The sequence below is a fragment of the Lagopus muta genome, chromosome 5 (genome assembly GCF_023343835.1).
Source record: "Lagopus muta isolate bLagMut1 chromosome 5, bLagMut1 primary, whole genome shotgun sequence".
NCBI classification, from domain to species: Eukaryota; Metazoa; Chordata; class Aves; order Galliformes; family Phasianidae; genus Lagopus; species Lagopus muta.
The window spans coordinates 11454343-11479749 of NC_064437.1; the positions used below are offsets into that span (position 1 = coordinate 11454343).

General features: G+C 37.0%; 1 protein-coding gene across 5 annotated transcripts in view; it reads right to left on the bottom strand.

The window, feature by feature from the left end:
- Positions 1-25407, bottom strand: part of ADGRL4 (adhesion G protein-coupled receptor L4) — a 74971-nt gene that overhangs the window by 22381 nt on the left and 27183 nt on the right. For 4 of the 5 annotated variants that reach the window (XM_048945163.1, XM_048945162.1, XM_048945161.1 and 1 more), the window contains 7 exons: positions 13556-13708; positions 7221-7376; positions 6599-6669; positions 4179-4352; positions 3915-4098; positions 1720-1836; positions 434-627 (listed from right to left, as the gene is read on the bottom strand). In XM_048945163.1, coding sequence (XP_048801120.1) covers positions 434-627; positions 1720-1836; positions 3915-4098; positions 4179-4352; positions 6599-6669; positions 7221-7376; positions 13556-13708 — 1049 coding nt within the window. The remainder of the gene's footprint in view (positions 1-433; positions 628-1719; positions 1837-3914; positions 4099-4178; positions 4353-6598; positions 6670-7220; positions 7377-13555; positions 13709-25407) is intronic. The other variant, XM_048945164.1, reaches the window with a different exon arrangement.

The following is a 25407-nucleotide window of genomic DNA, read 5'->3' on the forward strand; positions in this document are numbered from 1 at the left end:
GGGTCTTCTATTACCTTTTAGGTAATTGTTAAATTTTTGCTTTAGTTTCTTCTTTTTTGCAGTATATATATATATATCTGCAATATATATGATAAACTTTCAAGACAGAATAAAAACCTAAATATAGAACAATCAGGAACCAGTAACATTGCTTCAGACAATTGCATTTTATTCAAACTGCAGCAAAACAAAGATGGCATTGCTGCCCTTACTTTAGTCTTTAGTAGAACTTTCTAGTAGTATCATATTCAGCACTGAAGATGCTACATTTGAGATCATTATTTATTTCTCCGATACAAGTAAACTCACAGTAGCAAACAACAGAATTATGCCTGAATATATCATACTCAGCAGATACGGTTACATCACACACAATAATTAGCTACTGTTCTGTTTTGAAGTTAAAAACATTAAAAAAAAAAAAAAAACTTACCTTGGTGTACTTTAATGTAAACGTTATTTTCTCGAGCTCATACAGTGTAGGTGGATTTGAGCTAATTGCAACTGCTATAACTGATGAGCTTACTGTCTGTCTCTGCTCAGAACTATCTTTCGAGGAGCGGTTTTTAGGCGATGAAAGCAAAGAACCAATATTGCTATACCGCAGAAAGACAACTGCAACAGTGCCTATCAATCAAACAGACAATATTTAGTAGTTTGAGGTTTTTTATAGAAGAACAAAATTGAAGACATTAAGGAAACAATAAACAATAGACATAATTACTGTTATTGCATAAAATATGCAAAACAGATGGAATATTTGTGGAATACTTATAAAAATGTTTTAGAGACAATGAAATATAGCTTTATTTAAAACAATGTAACCGCCATTAGAATTAAAAATGTGTTCACTTTGGAAATTCTAATTAGATGCACGCATACCTATTTTTTCTAAACTAATATATGCATGCTGCTGTTCCGCAATTGGTTTCACATGTGTTATCAGGTCTCATAAACCAAAACATCTCAGACCTGGTCCTCTCTGAAGCATGTGGCTTGCTTTGACTTCCATTACAGTGGAGACAAGGGAGGAAGGTGCAGTGGGAAAAAGAAATCAAAGGTATTTTGGGATGTAGTGCTGATCAGAAAAGTCACACTTTTCTTCCCTGTACCACAGTAAACCACACTTTTGCATGCTGACAGGTAGTGGATTAGCTGGAAGATTAAGACTTAAAAGCATTTTTTGGTGTGTTTATTGGTTTAGGTGCATTAATTCTGGAGCTTTTCAACCACATTCATTTAATTTAGTACTGGACTATTGCTAGTTTTAAGACATTTCTATAGCACTCTGAGGTCCAAAGTCAAATTCAGGACCTTGCTGGCTTTTTGTCCTGGGGAACATGCATTCTTGCATTAATGAGCTGCTCTCTAAATAGAAAAGAGGCACTAACTTTTGGAGTGACACAGATCTGGGGGCTGATCCAAAGTTAGAGAGCAGATCTACAGCTTAGAAAGGGATAAAATTCAGGTCTCTGGTATCAATAATCATGTTAAAACTTACTGGTCCTCCCTGTGAGATAGTCATTGTGGAAATAATGGTAGAAAAAGCAATGTTGAGACAAGAACAGGGTAGGTGAGATGGAGATATAAATGCTTTGACTCTGTAGTTAACAAGACTGCAGCTAAGTCTTAGGATACTGCACACCTGGTTGTTTACTAGTGGTACAGTCTATTCAAGGAGTTTATTAACACCCCTGCTCTTTAATCATTGTCTCCTACCATTGGATTGATACTCCTCCTTCTTCTTCGGAGAGATCTTTATGTAGTCTCCTTCTGTGTACACATGTGGGTGAATGTGTTTCATGTGGTGAGAGTCAAAAGCAAAAACCTTGAGTGCTGCAAAAGAAGAAAAATACTGTAAAAATCACATTATCCATTATGATCTAAGATAATTTACAGCTGGATTAATAAATGTGCTATTGAATTGTATAATTACTGTAAATTTCAAGAATATTTCATTGCGCCAAATATTTCAAAAAAAATACAGAAGAAATACATTGCTTAGACTTCTGGATTTTGTTATTTCCATGCATACATTTTGCTTTCACACTTTTTACTCTTTCCATGAGAAATATGGTCTTTTATTTACCTTGCATTAAATTAGGCACTGGAAAGAATAATGTAAGTTACTTTAGGAAGAGCTATTGCTTTATTAAAAATGCATTTGTGAAAGGAACCACAAATCACAATTATAAAGAGCAAAACATAAAATTCTCTACTGAATAGTAAGTTTTTATAAAAGCCAATTTTTGAAATGTATATATTTTATAGTTATCTATCCATACTACCAAATGCACATTGCATAAAATAATGATGTTTTGTCAAGAAGAAAACAAACAAGCATCACCCCTCAGAATGGAAACTGCATTAGAGGACACCGAGCTCTTTACTCAGTTCATTATAGTGCTGAGTTCCCGTCACCCAAGATGGAAATAAAAAAAAAAGTCAATCAGGCCTTTTATAGAAAACAGAACTAAACAAAAACAAACAAATCTAAAACTTGACTGATGGAGGAGTATCACTAAGTTAGACCATCTGCATTGCTTATAGCAACGCTTATATTCAATAGACCAGCTGTCAGAAAATGTTTGTCAGGACATAAGAAATATATTTTTTTTTGTTGCTGGAGTTTTGAAAAGCATACAGTTAGGAACTTTCACTATAAAAAGTGTTGGAGAGAAAGAGATAATGTTATAGGTCCCAAAATACATGTGTGGGATGTGTATGAACCTCATAGAAAACATATTCATGCTGAGAAACAATAGCAAACAATTATAGTGTTTGCAGTGTGGAGAAGACCTCACAGAACTACCTATTTTGGAACTAAAGCAAGCCAGAAAATGATCAACATATTTTAATGTAGATATTCCTTTCCATTCTTCTAATTAGCTTCTTTTTGTCACTTTGGTTGACTGGTGTCAACTGATTCCTCTCTCCTCTCCATCTTCATGGACTTAGCTCTGTGGTCACAAGAGAGCTTGTGCCTCCAGACTGGTGGTGGATGAAGAAGGGCTTTACAAGCAGTTCCCAGCAGCATTACGGATCTGCTGGATACCCAGAGGTGTTCTGAATTAAAATATATCTATAAATCTTTTTCTACAGAGCTTATTTTACAGTACAAATGTCTTTCTGTTTCCTTTCTTTCTTTCTTTTCCTTTTTTTAAAATCACTTTTGCTAATTTAGTTTCAGAGAGGTGAGTGAATAGAAATCTGGTCAGATCCAGTTTGGGTACACTCCAAAAACCAAAAATACATGAGTGACCATTGCCAAAGGAATCAACAACACTTGATTACATATCTTGAGAAGGTCTTAGCCTGCTTCTTATTCTGTAATAAAAGCAAAGCTCCCATAATCACAGAAAAATGGGTAAGAGCTGGTGTGAAGATGTCAATAGGCAGGGAGAAGGTTGGAGAGTAAAACAGTAGTTGGAACTACTACTCTGAAATTTCTCTTAAAATAGAAATTTTCTGAAACTAAGGCCACACAAGATCTAACTTCCAACCTTTATTCCAATTTTATTTACATTACTTTCACAGAACCAAAAAGAGACACAAAGTTTTAAAAAGCAAATTTAACTTTTGCTACTGTTTCTATGAATATAAGATATACAGAATATTTTTGTGCTTATAAGATAAATTCAGATTCACTACAAAAGTGTGACTATAATGAGAGATTAAAACATAATGTGAAAGGATAGCTTCCTACAGCCTCTCAATTTTTTTCTGGGCTCAAAGATTCTATCTTTCAAAATTGTGATACTTACACCAAAAGTTGGGTGTTAGTTATAAAATTCATACAAATTAACACCCATGTTGCATATAACACCATTTCTAATCTCTATAATTGTGCTGAAAAACTCCTCAGTGTAATTCACATCTAAAGTATACCTTAGATTAATTTTCTATATTCTTACCTACGTCACTTGCATTAGCATCTAGTTGTGTTGTCCTTTTGAAGTTTTGCATCATGAGAAGTGTTGCTTGTTCTGCAGTATGCAGCAACTTAGTGAGGCTCTGTCTTTGGTTATCAACGGGAAGCTCTTCCCAGATGGCGATTTTATCTTTTTGTAAAAAATTGTTCACAGTGTTAACCAAAACCTGTAAATAAAAGGATATTTTAAAGACTCATATACTACTTGTAAAGAGAAAAGCACAGCTTTAAGGCTTGATCTGCTCACGTTAATGGTTGTGTTACGGAGTGCCTCGCTGTCAGGAACTGAGTACTGCATGGTATTGAGTGATGAATAAGATAATGCTTCAACATATGAAATTACATCTACAGGCAAAAGTGGTCCCAGAGTATTCCTATTAATTTCTTGCAGCATCTCCAGGGGTGTTTTTAAACGTCTAATCTGAAAAACACAGGAAGTCACATATTAATGAGAGAAATAAAGTCGTATTTCTGTAGAGAACATAAACCTGATGCTAATAACTGATTTCTGTGAATTAACAAGAAAAGAAGGGCGTAAAAAGAGGCACTATTTAAATCAAGAGTTTAACATACCAGTTATGACTGGTATAACATTAACAAGAAAGTATGGTAAAAAAAAAAAATCACCTATCACTACACCCTTATTTATTTATTTAATTACAACTGCAGCTCAGTTTTATTTAGCATAATACTCTAAAGTGGACTAGTAAGTGTGCACAAATAATTCAATGTCAACTGATATGGTAACTAAAAAGAGTCTTTTCTGTTAAAATTTATCTGAAGAAGTGGGAGCAAATGGGCAGTTTTTGAGCATTTTGCAATGCTTTTTTTCCAAATGCAGCTTATAAAATATGCAGTTTAGGGGAACTGAATTTATGAGCTACAAAAACATACTTACATAATGCAGTTACTTTAAAAAGTAATATGTTAAGAGAGTGAGATGTACATTAAGATTGCAGTGTCATGGTTGAATAAGAAAAGAATTCATACTCTACAATACTGAAATCTAATAGATACTATCAAGAAAAAGTAAGATCTGTATTCTCTGCTGTTGAATAGATTTTGTGGAATTTGTTTTATCTTTGCCCCTGAACAGAAGTAGAACGCAGGTTAAGAAATAGGCTAAAATCTGGTACGGCTACTTATATAAAACAGAGATACTATTTTATTTTTTCTTTAGTATAACTACATATTTTAAAAAAATCTTACAGATACATCCTGGTGTTAGCATTCACCATGTCTTTGCAAGTAAACACTAGAAACATATTAATATAACATACTATGCCATAGATTAAAACAAAAAGCATTTTAAGAAAACAGTCAAGTAAAAGCTTTTAATTCTGGTAACTTGGTCAAATTGCTTAATATAAAATGCAAATGTATACCGTTGGTTTTAATTTATTCATGCTTACGTTTCATTTATCCTTTTAAATCAGACACTACTATAGTTGTTGACTAATTAATTCATCATTTATTCACTTTTATTTGCATCAGGAAACCTTGGTTTCTGCTGAAAAAATTATAGAGTCCCAAGTCTGACTCCATAAAGTCTGTGTCACTTTACATATTAAGTTTTGAGGAGCAAATATATAAGCATACCAGGATGTTATAGCTCTTTTGTGGATGAAGTTCTGCAATGAGCTAGCAGTGTGCCCTGGTGGCCAAGAAGGTCAATGGGATCCTGGGGTGCATTAAAAGGAGTGTGGCCAGCAAATCAAGGTAAGTAATCCTCCTCCCCTTCTACTCTGCCCTGATCAGGCCTCACCTGGAGCACTGTATCCAGTTCTGTGCTCCCTGGGACGAAGAAGACAGGGATCTCCCAGAGAGAGTCCAGCAGAGGGTCACAAGGCTGATAAGGGGCCTGGAGAACCTCTCCTACTAGGAAAGGTTGAGCGACCTGGGTCTATTGTTCAGCCTTGAGAAAAGAAGACTCAGAGGTGATCTTATTAATGTTCATAAACATCTTAAGTGTGGGAGTCAAAGGGACACGGCCAACCTATTTTCCTCAGTCTGTGGGGACAGGACAGGAGGAAACGGCCATAAACTGGAGCATAGGAAGTTCTGCACCAGTATGTGAAGGAACTTCTTCAAAGTAAGGGCGATGGAACTCTGGAACAGGCTGACCAAGGAGGCTTTGGATTCTCCTTCTCTGGAGAGACCCACCTGTATAGCCTGCTGTAGGGGGCCTGCTTTGCAGGGGGATTGGACTTGATCTCTAGAGGTCCGTTCCAATCCCTACAATTCTGTGATTCTGTGATTCCATTTTCCATTTTGTCACTTGTTGGCATTACTTTTGTGAGCTATCTTGCTGCCTTCCACTCTGAGCAAGCAAATAATTGCACATCAGCACATAAAGCAATATATATTGTCAGAAATTGCAGGAAGAGTTGAGTGATTACCACACTTCTCAATTTTTCAAGCATCCTGACTTACTTTGCTGGAAACAGAACACATAGATTCCCAGCAAGTTATTACCATGATATAAACATATAACTCAGTTCAAATAATTTGAAATTATTTAAAAGACTTCAGTAAACACGTTTAAGTTCAATTCTATACTTCAAGCATTTGTTGAAAGCTCCTTAAGAAAATTCTACTTGACGTAACAGTTTCAGACAGAAACAATTAAAGGATTTGCAAATTAATCTATAAACCAATGCTACTTACTTCTGCTAAAGTTTTATTAACGTGTTTTGTTACACAGTCTTTGTATAACACACACTTGGCCTCTGGATTTTCTGTAAATTAAAAAAAAAAACAAAAACAAAAACAAATCTAATTATGTATTGCAGTTCAGTTGATATCCAATATATATTGTAACAGCTCTTATCTCAGTAGTTCCCCAAACCACTGGCATTCTAAACCCATGCACATGCACCCTAGCCTCAAACTCCAACCTCCAAGGCTTGGCCTTGGCCACAGCTGCTGCTCATACAGCACTAAAACAGCAATGGGCTGGACCTTGAGGTTTGGCTTTGCTTTGGAAGAGAGTTTGGCCCTTTTCCGTGGGACTTCCATCCACAGGAGAAGCTAAAAAACAGCTTGAATTTATACAGAGAAATACAGATTTGATGACTGTAAGGAGACATCCATTACTTCAACTGGGTTTCAACATTGTTCAGTGAAAATACATTTATAAAGGATTCTATTCTCAGGAAATGTAGATGCGAATGCCTTGCCTCTTTTTTATGTCTTGCTGATTAATCTAACTGAAGATAAAGAGGCACTGGTGGGTTTCTCAGAAGATGTAGCTCTATAATAACACATAAACCTTTATAATATCATGTACCTTGGCAGGAAGTGCCATCATTTGGCTTAAACTGCAATTTTCCTGTGGATGGTTGATAACCTTCCTTACAAGAGCAGTTAAACCCTCCATCCACGTTTTCACATTTTGCATGATCTCCACAGGCAACAGTTCCTTCATTGCTGCATTCATCTACATCTGCAAATATTGTGAGAAATTGAATTTTTTATTAAGTATTTACAGACTAACACCTTGCTGCTTTGTTGATAATAGCCCTGCATACTGCAAGCAGTTTCATAATAAAATTTCATGGAAGAAAAAAAAGTGAAAACTAAAAAGGGAAACTAAGTGACAAAACACCTGCCAATTATAATACTTAGGGATTAGAAGGATAAATCATAATTGATCATATTTTCATACCACACATGTTTTACTATATAATATTGCATTGTTCATATTTTAAAACCATGAGCTTAAATGTTAATTCTATCATAACAAAACACTCGGCATGATGCAAATTATCTGAAATCCATTTTCCAGAGATTAGACTAAATAGATTTTCTCAGCCTTAGTAGTCAGTTAGAAAAGAGAAAGAAAACATCCGTCTTTTGTTTTAAGTTATGGCTTTAAAAAAATGCTACCAAAAAATCACTCTATCTATCTTGTTAATCTAAGATTTAAGCTCTGTGCCTTTAAAGTGCTCAATAGGTCTTTTTTTTTTTTTTTTAATCCAAAGGTAGAATGCATGTGCCTAACATGGCTTTTGCCCTCCTAAATAATTTGCTGCTTGGTAGACACATTCAATAAACAGGTTGGGCACTGTCCATGAGCAAACCTGATGAGTTCTGGTAAGAGAATCCATGAATTGATCAATTTAGGAGGTCTGTGTGCTGCTGCTGGCTGCTATAGGGATTATTTTGCATTAGTTGGCTGGCTGACAGTAGAGATCAAATAAACTCAATGGACTCACTGGAAAATGTAAAGAAGGAACAGCACCAAATAATTCTCAAGAATGAAGTAATGGACTGTGAAATACTGTGTTAGAAAGGAGAAAAATGTGAGCACTTTTGGGACAGGTATATTTGACAAAGAGTGTTGAAAAATGAAGAAGTGACATATGAACGGATTTAAAGGAGCACAGTGAGAAGAGGCTGAGAACTTAAGGTAAAACTGGAAAGGGGGATAGATGAACTGGAGAGGAAGACAAACTGAGTTAAGAATGAGGATGATGATGAATTTGGGTAAGAAACTGGTGAAAAAAAAAGAACGGATGAGCTGATTATTGGAGGATATAGCTACCGGAATTGATAGGAGGCTTTTGTGCAGTTAGACAGCTTTTAAGAGCAAGCAAACAGAAAGCAGACACGGGAGGCTGGAAATGCACTACAAGTATACACGAACAATTTTTGTGCTCTTTTTTTGATATAAAATTGCTGATGGTTTTCAAAATGGAATAAAACAAAAATGAGCAATAATGTCTGTGATAGTTGCTGGAGAATCAGAAATTGAGTAAGAATAGAAAAACACAGTACATGCCTGTGAATGTATCCAGGGACTGCAAAAAGATGTCTGAAAGATGCCTGGCAATCTGCTTTTTAGACGTTCTTTACTAATGGCAAAAGAGTCTCTATAATCAGAAGAATGATTTTATTTTATTTTTTTTCTAATATGAGGTAACTGTAAACTGTGTTTGAACTTTTAATGGAGTACCTCAAGATTTCCTACATACACACACTTTTTGTTGTTTTATGCAATTCCCCAGGTCTGTTTTCTGCTTGTAATCATAAAGCTCTCCCTAGCATTCAAGATTTCCTGAGGTCCCACAGCTTGCTTTCACATCCCTGTTTTGCTCACTGAGCAATGGCCCTGCTTTGCACCTCTAAGGCTGCATTTTGAAGCAGTGGTTCAGATGCTCCCTGCCACTCAAATGCCTGTGCTGCACAGGAGAAGGATCCCACAGCCTTCCCAGCACAACCACCTCTGCCCTCTGGGGAGAGCTATGAAAAAGGCTATGTTTGGGTGAGTGGGAAAAAGCACGAAACTTACACAATGAGGTTAAATTACTATTATCTGCATTAGGGTTTTGGGTTGCTAATGCCCCCAGCTACAAATGTTTCTCTTTAATGAGCTAAGTTTTGTATTATCCACATATCCTGTGGCCTCAGTGCTTGTAATCATGGGGCCAGCTATGTTTTACATTAATGAAAAGTGGGGAAAAAATAGGATACAGTGTTACACATAGGCTTCCGCATAATTAAATGCTGTCATTAAAGATAGAGGCTAAAATTCCTACTCCTGGCATTGAAATAACTTCTAACACCAGGAAATAATAAATCCCTTTTTGAAACAAGTGCCACTCAGTTCCCTGCTCCATGACTCAGTGTGAGGCAGACAAACTTTGAGTGAATTGAAGTGCCAAGGGTGAAAAACACAACAATAACAGTTTGTGTAACAAGAAAACACATCAGCCTTATCCTGAGATTTCTCTGGCCTTGTCAGCTACAAGAAGAAGGACATGCATGTCTTAATGGGAAATTCAGAAAATAACACAATTCCAAAACACCAGCAAATGACAGCAACCTTTGCTAAAACTTAGAATGACTTCTAAATATATAAATATTTGAATACTGTCCAGATTGCCATTGCTAGCTATCCAGTTGCCATGTGATTTAACGTTCCAAGTATTTCAAAATGATTATGATAATTTACTTTCCATGAATCTAGTTTGATAAATCATTTATTTGTCATTATTGGGCATTCATACAAATTACTCATCTTTTTGTAATTATGTCACGTATTAAGTGTAATGGAGATTTTAATGAGAAAGCAGGATTATCCAAAATAACAGCAGAAACTCAAGCACGAAAACACATCTCTGGCAACAGGATGGCTATTTAAAGTCTGATAGAGACACCCTGTTGAGTATATGCAAATAGATTTTCTGCAGTTCAGTTGCCCATATGGAATGAGTCCATATCATGCCTAACTAATTTACTGTTTCCCAGAGAAAAAATCTTCTGGATGACAAAATTGAAAGGCAATATGCCTGATCTTGAAAGGTACTAATCAGCTTCGTATTCCTTTTAAATCAATAAGACTTTCAGGGACAGTCAATTTGTTACAATTGCAGCAATGTTGCTTTTAAGTTCCTGCTTTGAAATACTCTGTTGTAGCTGTAGGTTTTTGTTTCTTTATATTTTGTACTTATGCCTTTTTTTTAAAGAGCATGCAATTGTTGGATTGCACACAGACAACAGCTTGCCAGTGCTTTCAGCAATTCATTTTCACCTGAGCTTTTGGGCTAGGACCTCAAACTATCCTCCTTGATCTACTAGAAGAGGAGTAGGCAGGAGTGGGCTGCCAAAGCTTGTGTGTGCAGTCTTCACAGACAACATTCCTGAGCAAAGGTTGAAGAATACCAGCTTTTTAAACAGAAGAGCATTTGCCATAGCTCTGCAAAAAGCCCTGGCCTTTTAGTAAATATTCAAAACAAATCCCAGAGCTGAACTTTGAAGCTTTTATAATAGCTCCAATCAGAAAATGATATCACCAACACCACTTAGGCTAGCGTGAAGAAAGATTTATAACCTTTTATTTTATTTCTGTGCTTTGTCACTCCTCATTTACTGCAGCAGGCAAGGAAATTCCAATTAAATTAAAAGTACTGAGAACAGTTATTATGTTCAGTCTGGCCAATTACTGAATTGTACCTACACTGCTTTGATTCTTCACCAGTCAGTCAAGACAGCTTGATGTCTACATTATACCTTCTGCTTATTAGTAGCTTGCAAGTGATTGAAAAGTCCATTTGCAAAGGACTAAATGTCCCTCCCCATGTCTCCATACTGTAGAAGGCAGCAGCATACATAAAGTAGAAATGAAAAAGCTTAACAATTGCTCAGGTAAAAGAAAGGTTGGCAATGTGGTATAATGCCATATACCCCACTTTACAACTCTCCTGTAAAGGATGTGATGGAGAAGGGCTACCTTTCCAGTAGTCTCTGAAGAAGCTGACAAAAAGCCAAAGAAACCTAACAGTGTGTTACTGGAAAAGGCTGAGTGGCACAGATGTCACTTTGATTTTAAAGATGGCCATTTTCACGTTTTTACTTTAGTGACTGGGACAAAAAAAAAAAAAAAAAAGTAGACCTTAATTGAAGCTTAATGTTCAATAAAATGTGAAATCTAAGGAAAAAAAAAAAACACACGGCTTTTACAAAGTAAATAGATTTCTTATTCAGGACAGCAGAAAAATGTCTTCACAAATATCATATATCTCCATTTCCCTTCTCTGTCTTTTTCTTTCCCTCCCTTCCTACTCTCCTTTGTCAGCATATTTTATTGTCATCTGTTCACCAATTCTACCTGATAACATAATGAAATAGTGCTGACAGTGCAAAACCTAACATTCTGGTGAACTGACGTTTCCCCAAGTTCTCTTTTGATTTACTACCTTGAGATTTATAGTTGCTTTGTAGTTGGAAGGTCAATATAATATCTGAAGAAAAGAAGAATGCACATGTATGTATATGCAAGTAGACTCTGAAATGCACTCAGATACTCAGTGGTGTACAAACTTTTACCATTGAGAGCTTCAGACAGGTTTAATGGCATTTATCCATAAACAAATAGGTTGCATTATGTTGCACTCTCCAAAATTCCACTGCTGTATTTTAAGGTCATTGGCACATATATTCTACATCAGGATATAAATATTAAAAAGGAAACTTAAGACTCTACAGATTCTGAAATTATTTGGGTAGGATGAATATTTGGTAGCTTTGCCTTTTGATTTGTATTGAGTAACTTGCACTGTGATCAGAATTGCAACCTGGTGTAAGCTTCAGCTGCAAATAGAACAACCTGGATACACTACCATCAGCTGCAAGTCATATCTACTCCCTAGCAGGTCCACTGGGTAAAAAATATCTTATTAGAGCTTCCCTGACTGATAAAGTGGAAAATTAATTGTGGCTCAAAAGGTTGTCTTAAGGACTTCCTGCTTGGTAAGGTAATTGATACACTCATTTAATGAGAAAAGGTGCCCACAGGTAATTTTTTTTTCAGTGTGAATTTTAGAAGATTTCAGCTCCTCCCATATGGACTTTCAAAATAGAAAAAAATGTAAAAGTTAGTTAACTGCTAACCAACCCTTAGTGGAGAATAAAAACAGATTGGCCTGCCCTGTAAAGGGAAGGGGGCAAAAGAAAAAGAAATTAGCAAGCTAGTGGTAAAAAGCGACACAAAAACAGTCAGAGAAATAAATTTGAAGACAAAAGTTCTGAAGTGGAGGAAATGTTGTAACTGGTAAAAATCAAAGCATGGACCAGAAACCATGAGAATATTTGCAGCTCAATGTGCTAACAGTCTCAATCTCAGCTAATTTACAGACAATTCATAGTGGCTGGGTAAAGCAGAGCTCTTTTAGATGGATATGAGCAATGGGCCAGAAATGTTGATTAGATCACTTTCTGGCTTAATATGCAGCCATTCTGCTGTTATTAAGAGCAGTAAGAAGAAAAGTTGTCAGCACTCACAGGCTCACAGGAGACTATCTAGAATGAGACACAGTCAGCATAAAGGTGTAAAGGGCAATAGATTTATTTCTCATTTTCCCATTCCCTGAGGACTGTTGCAACATATAGAGAAAATTACCAGAAAGAAGAGAAATAGTTACAGTTCTTCCATTCAAAGAAAATCCTAAACGATTGCATAGATGTTCAGAAAAAAAAAACAAAACAAAAAAACACATTTTTCCAGAGAACTTTTCTCCCCCTGTAATCTTGAACACAATCCATTCAACTGCTATAGAAACAGAAGCTGATGGATGGTATGAGAGGTAGGATTACTGATCTTTTTCATTGCTTTTGGTCAGGTTTGAAAAATTACAGAAAATATCCAAACCAGAGACCCCCAACAAAAGATATTTGGAGCACAGTAGGTCATACATGTAGGGAATTGTCTTGGTCAAGTGCAACCTGAATGCAGAATGCTTTGTCACTCTGCATTGTTTTAAGAATACTACCAACTTGCTCACAGATCAGTCAAACAGTGTCATAAAAGACTGCATTGGGGTTTTCAGTATCTCCTTAATTAGACATCTATTTTCTAAAACTATGACAAGTGGATAAAAAATACTGAACACTGCATAAAGATTGAAATGTTACTGAAAACATTGGCAGCTGCGGTATTATCAGTGAGAAACATTTGCCCCAAAACTAGAATATTAATTTTGTACCAGTCCAAATTGTTGGAATTTTACATTCAGACTCAAACATTCACAAATCTAAATGCATTTTGCTAGTTTTCTATAATTAACAGAAGCAGTAAGAGAAGAGTGACAATGTAAAACTAGTTGGATGACATTAATAACTTACCTACACAGGAGGTTCCATCATTAGGTACAAAAGCTTTTTGACCATTGCTGGATTTGAAACCAGGTGCACACATGCAGAAATAACTTCCCACAGTGTTTGTGCAATTGGCATGCTCTCCACAAGGCTGAGTAGCATTTTCACATTCATTATCATCTGTCAAGACACAAATTATGGAGAAATACATTTGCATTTGCAGATTGAAGAAAACAGCCAAGTAAAAACTTAATTTGGCCTTCAGTATTTTATTTATATAATGTTTGAATGCTGAGCTGGCACTGTTTGTATAGATATCCTATTGCCAAGGATACAATCAGGTATTCAGCAGCTCTTCTCTGCCCTCATCCTGAGTGAGCTAATAAATGAGAAAACCAATGGGGTATTGAAACAAATGTCTTGCATATTCAGTTGGAATAAAGGATTGAGTCAAGTGCATGTTCTGCTATAGTTGATTTGATAATGTTTTTGATACCCATAATGATCTTCACAAATCTACAGGTAGAAAATCACCCTAAGGAAGAAGTAACCCACTGCATTCATTAACATTAAAACAGAATCAATATAGCTAAATTGAATTTTATTTTTCCTAGTTTGTTGAAGACTATCTGCGGTATTTCTCAGCAGTACCAGACAACAAGCTTACAAAGTTTGTCTTACTGACTGAATCATAGAATGCCTTAGGTTAGAAGGGATCTTAAAGATCATCAGACTCCAACACTCCTACTGTGAGCAGGGTTTCCAACCATTAGATGACTGAGCTGTCATTTTTTTCTTAGTTATCCCAAAGATCTTAAACTAATGAGCAGGACTCCTGGCTTGATCTTCCCATCTGCTTATCAGACTGGGAATAATACTCACAACACTAATAGTATCTTTCCAAATAGCCCATTTCTCCCCAAGCACCTCAAAACTCTGAAATAAACAAACAAACAAAACCCAAACAAGAACTGAGTTCTCTACTTTCTACATCCTGAGAAAGTAAAAGAGTTAAAGGCTTCCTGAAGTCTGCTGGGATTTTGTTCCTGTTCTCAAGTAAAAGGTACTCGTAACATGATGAATGACAGGAAAGAATTCTAACAGGGAGAGAAATAACAATTTATTGCAGAAGAAGAACGATTAAGGAGCATGACAGGGAGAAGAAATATGATTTCAGAAAAGATGCCCAAGGATGAATTTCAGAAAGGTGCTTCTGCTTCCCAATGGCCAGTCTTCTCACAAGGTGTTCTCAGAGATAGGATACAGATAAGTGTAGTGTCATGTAAGTTAGGGAAGTAGTAAGATTAACGTACATTAAGAGCTGTAAAGCATTACAGGAATAGATTTTTGCAATATAACTTAGTCTCAAACTCCCAGAGTACCCCTGGCACAGGACGTTTTTCAGAATTGAAGTCTGACATAATTTTGAATATTATTCAGTTGACTCAGAGATGCAAATATCAATTCAGAATGGCAGCTTTCCTCAGGAGAATTTGGGTCAACAGATTAGATGGATTAAGCTCATTATAACTAAAAGTGAATGTAATTTAATGAGGAATCCAAGTATAAAAGGACACATGTCAACAATATTTATTTTACAGCTTTGGCATTCATGAGAATACAGGAGAGAAGGTATAGGATTTGCATAGAATGCCAAGGTAAAGCTAAATTAGTTTAAGTGAAAGTAAGATGAAGGGAAAAGTGCTAAACCAACTTCAGAGACTGTATATGGGAATATCAAAAGTCCAGTTTGGTAAATGGCATTGGGAAGAAATTATACTTACTAGAAAATAACATGCATTGGCTTTGGAAAGTCTGTGGGATAGAAGGAGTGGAAGCTAAATGGAAACATTGATCACTGCAGAACTTTACTCAAAGTAGGGGAACAACAGAGCTGAGGAGATACAAAGTACAGGATATATGCAAAATCTCTTTGGGATTTGTTTCCTAGGATCTCAAATATAAGAATCAAAGTCTTCACACTCAGCACTAGTACTTTTCAAGTGTGACAAATTACTTGTAGAAAACACTAAAATGACTGATACAATCATCATCAATATCATATTTACAACTCTGTTCAAATAACTTTACTGGGTTGTTGTTGTTTTTCCCAATATTTAGGGTATATGTAAGATTGGTGACTAAATTGACTTAGAACACTCATTGAGAGAACCTCCAGGATAGGCTCATCTTATTTTCTAAGAGTAAACAAGCCTGTTCTACAGCTAACTTAGAAAACTATGTTGTTTTCAGTAACTGAGTCTGATGCACTTGTCAACACAAGCTTGCGTGAAACAGATGTGCTTTACTCTTTATTCACTGGTGGTGAGAGCTAGCATAGCTGCGCTTCTTTTCATAGTCACTTTACACGCAGTGTTATCAATGTCAAATAGCAGGATACTCGCTTAGCCTGTTCTTCTTCAAAGCAGTGATCTGTAAGTCTTTTGTGTTTTTTTTGTTTGTTTGTGTTTGTTTGTCTGTTTAAGACTAAAAAAACAAAATCATAGAATCATTAAGGATGAAAATACCACTAAGATCACCTCAACCAACCAGCAGCCCATGCCTGTGACAGCTCTAGACCATGCCACTCAGTGCAACATCCACCCTTTTCTTGAACAACTCCAGGGATGATAACTCCACCACCTTCCTGGGCAGCCTGTTCCAATGCCTGACCACTCTTTCTATGAAGAAAGTTTTCCTAATATCCAACCTGAACATCCCCTGCAATGACTTATGACCATTACCTCTCGTCTAATTATATAGACAAAAGAAGTGGGAATGCAAAGGAAACATCTTTTATGTATTAGAAAAAAGAAAAATACAGGGCAGAGTCTGCACATGGCAAAAGTTAAGGAAATGTTTACCTGCTTCAGTGGCTTGAAGCCAGAGAATTGGCAGGATTAAGATTTTTAAGGAGGAGGGACATGATGTTCTTGTACTCATAGCATTCTCATTAATGAACATGGATCACAGTTTCATCTCACGCTAAAGGCTTTTTCTCCAGTTATGCACAAAATATGCACACTGTACAAGATCAACAATTAGAAATCATACTATGAATTGCTCCATTTGGAATATGTAGACAAATGCAATAAAGTAGTCAGTCTTTTATTAAGAAATACTGAGACATATCAAGTGACTGAAAATTCTACTACATTCAGAAATGGTAGCAATTTTCAGAAAGAATTCCATTTTCAGAAGGAAATAATAAGATGCTTAAATTATAGAAAATGAAGTCCAGCACATCTTCTATGGCATGATTCCCAGACTCCAGCTGTATGTACTGTCAAGGACGTATGGTCTTGTTTATTATCACATAATTTGAGAAACATCAAGAACATCTGAACAGAATAATAGAATCTTAAATTGTAAACACAGAAATGGAAATTTTAAAGAGTTTAGTTTATAAGCAGCTTTCTTTTTGCTATTCCCATGATCTAATGTAATACTGAGCAGACCGTGCTGGAGGATAATTTACTGACCATATCCTGCTGCCATTGAAATTAATGGTATTAAAGTCACTGACATAATTTGGCCCAGGATGGTGCTCGCTATGAAAAACTACCAGAAAATGAGAAAGGCAAGCAAGGGAAAAAGTCAAGAAAAACATTTTATATTCAGTTTTACTAAATGCATTTAAATAATCTGCCTGACTTCACACAAAACATTTTACAACATTAAAAATGATGAATACATTTTAGTTGTGGATATAGGCAAAATATATTTTTTTCTTTTTTTCTTCAGATAACAGTTAACGTGAAGCTTAGGGGATTGAAGATAGTTTACAAATTTTACAGAATTTACAGTACTACTGGATTTGTGATTTAAGGGAAGTCAGAAAAAAAACAAAAACAAAAGGATTTACAGACAGAAAATTTTCTAACAAACATTTTTCCACTGAGAGAATATAGCTTAAATGACAGCAACAGTATAATCCAACTGCTTTCTTGCTACATAATTTAATTATGGCATATGCATTCATAACCAGCACAGATAACCACTGAACACTGCAGGCAGTACTCAAGAAATGCACATTTCTTTAAAGATTGATTTATTTTTTCTTCTGATTAAAAAAAACAACAGAAAACAGAGACTTCTAGAAACAAGACTGGTCAAAAGTCAAAGTTAATTACTGTGCACCAGAGTGTTGGTAGGATGCTTACATAGCACAAGTGTAAAATAAAACTGATTCTCCAATTTCACCTTGAAAATGCAACCGTGTATTTTACTCTGTGTAACTGTAATTTGGCTAGATTAAACTAGTTGATAGCTGCATGCAAAAATTTCTCTATTGTTCTCTCAAATAATGCAGGTTCTAAAAAGTAAGCACACACACATATATATATACATGTATATCTGAAAAGGTGATATACTCCTTCCAAACTTTTGAACTGAGGTTGGTATTCCTGTATTAAAACTGCATAAGTAATTACCATAAGAATACAATTGATTTAGGATTAAGTAGCCTCACTTGGAAGTTCAGGTATTGATGGAAGTTCTCATTCACAGAGGAAGCCAAAGAGGATTGTTGTTCGAGGGGGAAAAAAAAAAAAAAAATCTCTCTTACATCACATACATAATATTGTTCACTGAAAAATAAAATATATATGATTTCTGTTTAGCATTTACTGAGCATTTCATCCTTTTAGAAATTTAAAAATGTATGAAATTTGAAGAGGAAAAATGATTTGTGGATTTTACAACCATGGTGCTGTTGGAAACTAGAGAATTCTGATAAGATTTTTAGGAATAAAGCAGAGAGCAAATTACTGAAATCATATTCCACGTCCTTCCCAAAATGCAAGTTTTACCTCTTCGTACATACTGTTACATTACTGGTGGTTATAAAATTACAATCAACAATAGGAAAACTCTGGGACAAACAGTTTCAAAATGACACCATTTGTTATTATTGTGACAAGCACAAGAGAACACTTTGATTTATCAATTCTAAATATAGGATTTCTGTAATGCTGTTTACGTATTTTACATGAAAAAGTGTCGCAAGGGGAACTTATGGCAGTGAGTTTGTCAAACCAACAGCCTCAACAGATTACCAGTGCACTGAGTACCTTTCCATAATAGACGTTATGATTATATGATGACATGTAATATGAAGAATTAGTTTTGGGGTGAAGCCTGATATTGATTCACAGTTACACAGCAGAATGGTTTGGTTTGTTTGTTTTTTTTTGTTTTTTTTTTTTCTTTTTTAAAATCAATTTAAGGAAACTACTTCTCCCTATAATTAAGTAACAAGCAAGGCTGAAAATACAGAGTAAGCTGGGCATGTTTGGTCTTCATCAATCCCCATAAAATCAGATTTTTAGAGAAGCAAAACTACATATCATGGAGTATATTCTGGTCTCTCTGGCAGGTATTGAGTTAAGTTGACAGCAGCCAGGCTCATGGCAGTAAACAATTATGTGACCTAATTGGGAGAAAAAAAAAAAAAAGAAAAAAAAAAGGCAATACTGGACCCAAAATTTGGTTACTGGTAATAAGAGTCATCTAAATGAAACTCCTGTGTCATAATGACCCATAGCATCAGAACAGGGCAGCTTTGGAGCCCATCACATTGGAAAGGCAGCCCTGGAACTGCACAGCCTTTGACATCAATCCTTCCTTGTTGTTGTTTTTCTGGAGCTGGAATTCTCAGAAGTCTCAGGTCAATATCTGCCAGTTAATCTACATTTCCCAAGGCTTTCTGCTGGGGTCTTGGATAAGGCCTGACCACTCAGGGCTCTCATTCCTCTACTTCTCTAGCAGGGGCCCTTACTCTTGGTTCCCAGAGCAGTGCAGTCCGTCAGTGCTGCAGCCAGGGTGCTTGTGCAGACTCCTACATGGATACCCTAGCCAGGCAGTTCAGAGAGGCAACAGGTTTCCAGAGGCAGCAGAAACCTGGCTGTTGCAGGTCAACAGATTCCTGATAGGGCTTGATTTATTTGGTTTTGATTTTTCCTGAAGCCATACCTGAGTAAGTGTAGCAGTATAGCAGCATTCACATGCTCAGTGAATGCTTTATGTTACTAAGGACCTCAAAGAGCTCCATATCAAGGCCATTACTATATAATATATACAATATATTCACAACCTGTTCTATTCCATGCATTTCCCAGATGACATAAAAAGAAATGATTAAAACTTCCATTAATTTTGCTCCCTAATCCAGACCTTTTAAAGTTGAGGTCAGAGGTCACTGGGGAAGACCTGTCCAGCAAGAACAGCCGTAGCAGCACGGGGCTGGAGACCGCTACTGCACACAGCAGTCTGAGAAGTGGACAGCCCTGAGTAGGAAAGAAACACGGCTGGGGAATACATTGATTCATTGCATCCGGCTGTTCTCTGTCGACAGCAGCCTCTGCTGCCAAAGCTGCTATGGAGCCCCTAAGGAAAACTAAAACTACCCTTCCCTAGTGTAACCCCCATGGGAGAACAGTACTTGAAGTGCCTCACTTAACCCCTCAAAAGCAAGGAAATGAAAGGCTTCCTGTAAAACAAATTCCAGTGCTACTCACCCTGCTGTGCTTAGCTTGTCTGGAGGTCTCAGAACAGTGGGTGATCTTACATACATTACTTCTGTGCTGCAGGACTGTGTCTACAGCCATCACAGCCTGAGTTAAGAACAGCAATACCATTAACAGCCTTGCCTTGCCTTCCTTGTGATGTGTTTCCATTAATGGTAATTTAACACAATTTGTTTATGATTCTCCAAAGATTCAGCATTCAAGTTTGGTCTAAATCAGCATGAAAGAGCAGATGCTTAGAAAAACCACTTGAGACTGCAGAACTGGGCTGGAAAGCTCATTTAAATATGAATTGCTTTCATAATGGGCCGGATTCATCTTTGTCCTACAGTGGGGCATGGGACCATACAGTTGCTGAACAGGAAATCTAGTCACTGAAAGCTCCATCTTGCTAGAATTTCATAGTTCTCTGCCTCTTTATAACAGCCCATCACAATGTGTTCTTGGGACATTTGCATATCTTGCCAGGGGTTTTTAACTGGTTTGGATGTAAAGGCTCTGCAGCCAGCTGGGCTTCCAGAAGCCTTTGGATCAGCAAACACATTCTCTCTCACATTCTTCACAAGCTATGTGTATATGCAAAGATGATTTCAGATCAACAGTTCTTGCGAGTCTGGATGAACTAAAGGTCATCACAACAAAAAATTGCCATGGTGTCATTGTAAGGAAGAGGGCCGAATGGTCTGGAAAAGGAGGAAAGTCATGTTCCCACATACTAAAAACACATTCAGGTCAAGGCTTAGAGAATGCAAAAAGGACTGGAGAGGTTAATATATTAACTGAACTGCTTCTTTCATCTCTTACTAGTATTTTTGCTTAATTTGTAAATTCTGAAAATTATTTATTATTGGGTGTCAGTGTCTACCTTTTCAACGCTTGCAAAATATCAGTCTATCAATAAATCTGTAATTTGTGATTCCTCGTATGTGAGGAATAAGATGGGAAAAAATATATTTTTTGAAGTGCTACTTGTTGACTGCAAACAAAACATTCACCCAGACAAGCGTCTGCAGGATTTTGAGAACAGAAATTCTCTCAAATTAGAGAAACAGAGGGAAACAAAAGCTGGGAAAAGGGGGCAAATAGCAGTTAAATGGCCCTGTGCACTATTTCCCCAGCACTGTCTCTCCTCAATGCACGCGCATTGCAGACAGCCATAACGCCACCTGCCGCTTCCCCCCAGAAGGAGACCTCAGGGCTGCAGTGACCAAAGGAGATTCAGTACAACAGCTCCAGAGCTGTGCTGGTGCAAGTGGAGAGCTTCAAGTTGGGTGTGCCCCTCCCACATTTGTTAATTATTATCTGCATGGCACTTCCTCCCTGACAACATCGGGGAAGGAAGGGTGGTAAGCACTCTGAAAATTCACAACCCTTTCTATTACAAATGTTTGGAGCTGGCCCAGCATCTCCTGCTGATGTGGTGAGCAGGGTCCCAGGGCAGCTGTCAGGAGTGTGGGTGAAGAGTGCAGTCCACAACATCACAACTTAGGCATGAGGGACCAGGAACTGCCACTCACTCTTAGGGGAAGCAGACCATGACCTCCTTGCATGTGAAGCACTCAGGTTCCCTGTCTGCCTTCCCGAGAAAAGTGACATGAATTCACCAGCTGAGTACCTGGCCAGACAAACTGTTAAAATAAACAGATGAAGAAGAGGAGACTGTAGTGGAGTAATATCAGAAACAGCAAGTAAATACAGGTAAGCAGGACAAAATTAATGAAGATGAAGTGCTATAGTTCTCAGCCTGGTTTTGGATACATGGAGCAACGACCAGATGAACTCACTGGAAAACAGGATTATTGACACTTGAATAGGATAAAACAATAATCCTATCTAAATTAACAGTCATATGCATGTGAACTGAAACAACCTAAGGCTCCCACCCAACAGGATGTGAACGAATGAGATGCCATCACTACTCAGACCTAAACATTTTGGTCCCAAGCAAGATGTAAGAGTGAGGGAAAACAACTCAGCAAACAGTTTGGTTAAGGGCGAAAAATATCCCACACAGCACTTTTCCAGATTCCAATACAAAAGAGGAAGATGTTTATCCAGACTTTGAACACAGCCAGGAAACGCGTCACCACACTGCAGCTTATATTTGCAAAACATTGTCCTTATGGTATGGTAAAATAAGATGTGGAAAAGGGGGTAAATAAGAGACAACATAGCTTGAGAAAGGCAGAGAAACATTAAACATTATGTGATAAGCTTTACCAAACACCCTACAAGCACGCACCAAAAGCTCTGATCAGAAATAACGCTCTTCTGTGTCAGGACATGGATTTATCCATTAGACACACAGGGCTAATGCCTGGAATGATCCTGGAGTCTTCTGACACACCATCTGGCACCAGCAGTGCCAGGTTCCTGCCATGCCAGGCTGGAAATGCCAGAGGACTGTTGCCAGCCTGGTCTGGAGCCTTACCACAGCACAAGGGCAGCTTCAAGTGCCTAACACCAAGGGCATGGCAAGGCATGGAAGGGTACTCCACAGACAGCTTGTGGCAGTGAACATGAATTCCTCCCTAGAGCAGGGGAGACTTGAACTAAAGGGTGAGTTCAGGTTCATCTCTACCAAACTCTGAAGAAAACTGCTCCAGCTGACCTGGTCCATCATTCTTTCTGATGGCAGGCCCTCAAACAGCAGGTTTGTCTGCTTATCTGTGAGTGAGCACAGCAGCACTGCATTCATGTTTTACTTAAGCATGTGAAAAGTCTGCTTCCATAACAGAGCCTGACCTCAAGCTCACTGATGTGTCAAAGGAATGGCTCCCATTAACCTACAGCTTTGCTTTTATAAAAGCAGACTCTTGGAGGAAAAAGTTGCAAAGAGCAGAAGAATGAAAACCACATTGCTTTTCCTTCTCTCACCCTACACAGATCTAATTACCAGGACCCAACCTCAACATCCTGTCGGTTACCCTGTGTCAAACTTGAGGATTACACAGAACGCAACTGAGATGCATTGTCAGTTTTTTGGTTTGCCTTCATCAGAAACACTGCATTTAAACAAGGTGAACAGCAGCTGAATGGGAACATGCTGGATTAAAGCTGCCAAGAGTGCACAGACATCAGTATTTTTTTTCCTCAGTGCTATCAGCCAAAGGGTTTCCGAAACTTCCCTTTTACTAAATTATGTCATTCTCAATACAGTTTTCATTTCTACAGCTAACTTGATTGCTTTCACTAAAACTTATCTTTTAACTGAAAAGTAAAACAGCATACGTACAGAGAACAGTTTTGAGTGAGCAAAATAGGAGTTCCCTATGGACAGGGATTTGTCAGTAGATAACTGTGCCTCTGTAGAACTGAATTCCCAACCCAGGAAAACATTCAGTTTCAGAAATGAAAACAAAACTGTAATAATATCATAGCCGGACACAGTATTTGCGTTGTAATTTCTTGCAGACTTCCCATTTAGTTTTCCACAGTGCTGATTCTATACCAGTATCATGAAAGAAGATGTAGCAGAATGTGAGGTTGAAATCCTGATTATATTGTTTAACTCTTTCTACAGTTCATATAAATAAATGCCATGATTTCTACTGCATACTCATATCCTCACTGCAGTACTGCACTAGCCACTATATAACAACATTCAGGAAAATAGGACTCAAAATTGCTGTTTGCTTCCTAACACACCTGATTCTTGTTATTTCCCACACTCATTTCTACAAACCCCACAAGCATAATTTTTTTTGAACCAAAATACATAAACTCACTATCATACACTCTGTTGTTAATCTAAATCCAAACTTCCTTTTGAATTTCACAACAGAAGTTTTTAACTGGACTCTTTGAAAGGAAATAATTCCCCAGCAGCTGCAAAGAGATCGTACATAATCACGCACCAAATCTGAGTTGCATCCAACAGATGTTAAATGTGTCTAAAAAAGCAGTATAACCATAACAGCATTACTCTGTCCATATCTAATTTCCAATGACTCCTTGTTGGATGTTTTCTATGGCCAGTTACAAAAGGGTCATCACTCAGAGGTCTTGATCTCTGGCTTCTTCAAAAGTACCTCATCTAAAAGTGAAACATAAGGCTGGAAGTCAGTATAAACATGAAGTTCCTATGAATTACATGTCCAGACTACTTTCCCAGCCTTGGAGATGTAAACTGCCAGTTTACACTCACCACTTCAATAGTACTTTTCAAAGATAAAAGAGAAAGTTAACTTTACAATAAGTTTTGCTAAATCATGAGATAACGTGATTTAAGAGCTTTAGTGAGAAAATTTTATTTGGTTAACGAGAGCATACCCACATGTAGAAAGGAAACCTGGGCTATTGTATTTAAATGGAAGTACTTCATTCTTTTGAATCTGCTACTTAAAATATGTTAAAAACACAGGTTTCATTAATCTATGATATCTTAAATGCATTTTGTTTGAAAAATAATTTGCTGTAACATATTAGAAACAGTTAAAATTGTTTCTTACTTTTACAGCTGTATTTAGTTCTATTTTGCATTAAAAAAGTAGAATACAATAAAAGATGCGGCAAAAATGCTCTAAGAAAGAAGTGATAGCTCAAGTAATATGGATGGCCATGAAATGGTGACTACAAGTTTTTTTTTTTTTTCCCATTGCGGAATGTTATTCATTGATTTCTGAAACCACAAGCTAATTATGCTCTGAGCAGACAGAGTCTAGTCTGAGCACCAAAGATACTGAGTTTATGATGTACTTCTGTCAAACTCAAGTTATAGTACTCATGACAAGAGTAGCTTGATGAAATTTAATTGCTGGTACTACTCAGGGGGTTACATGGTGACCTAATATTAGTCTAGGAGATATATGGACTACATTGCTCCAAGTAAATACTAAATTCTTGTAAGGAAAAGAAAATAAACCCAGTAGGATAATGGCCCTTTTTTTTTTTTTTTTTTTTTCCTTCTTTTTCCCTCCTTTTTCATTCTTGTCAAAAACGACATGTGAACTAAGCATCTTCTAAAATGGTTCACTCACTTCTCCTCCAAAACAGTGGCACTTTTTTTTTGTTGTTTAACATACTATCCCTGTAACTTATCCTATTTAAATGCTCTGGAATTCAGTAGCTTCACTACTGGATAATAGACTAATTCATGAAAGGAAATCATTTTAATCTATTACTGAGAAAAGCCATTAATTACTGGAAAACATCCAGTCTCCCAGCCCACAGATATCAAATATGGTCTGGCAAGAAGGAGAAAGACAATTAGACAGAGGAATTCTACCCAATGGGAAAACATGCCAACATTACTTCAGCTCAACTAATGACTTCAACAATAACCACTGAAGTATTTCCAGCTACTGTCAATGTAAGCATTTAACTCTATGGTGAAAATGTCTTAACTACTGG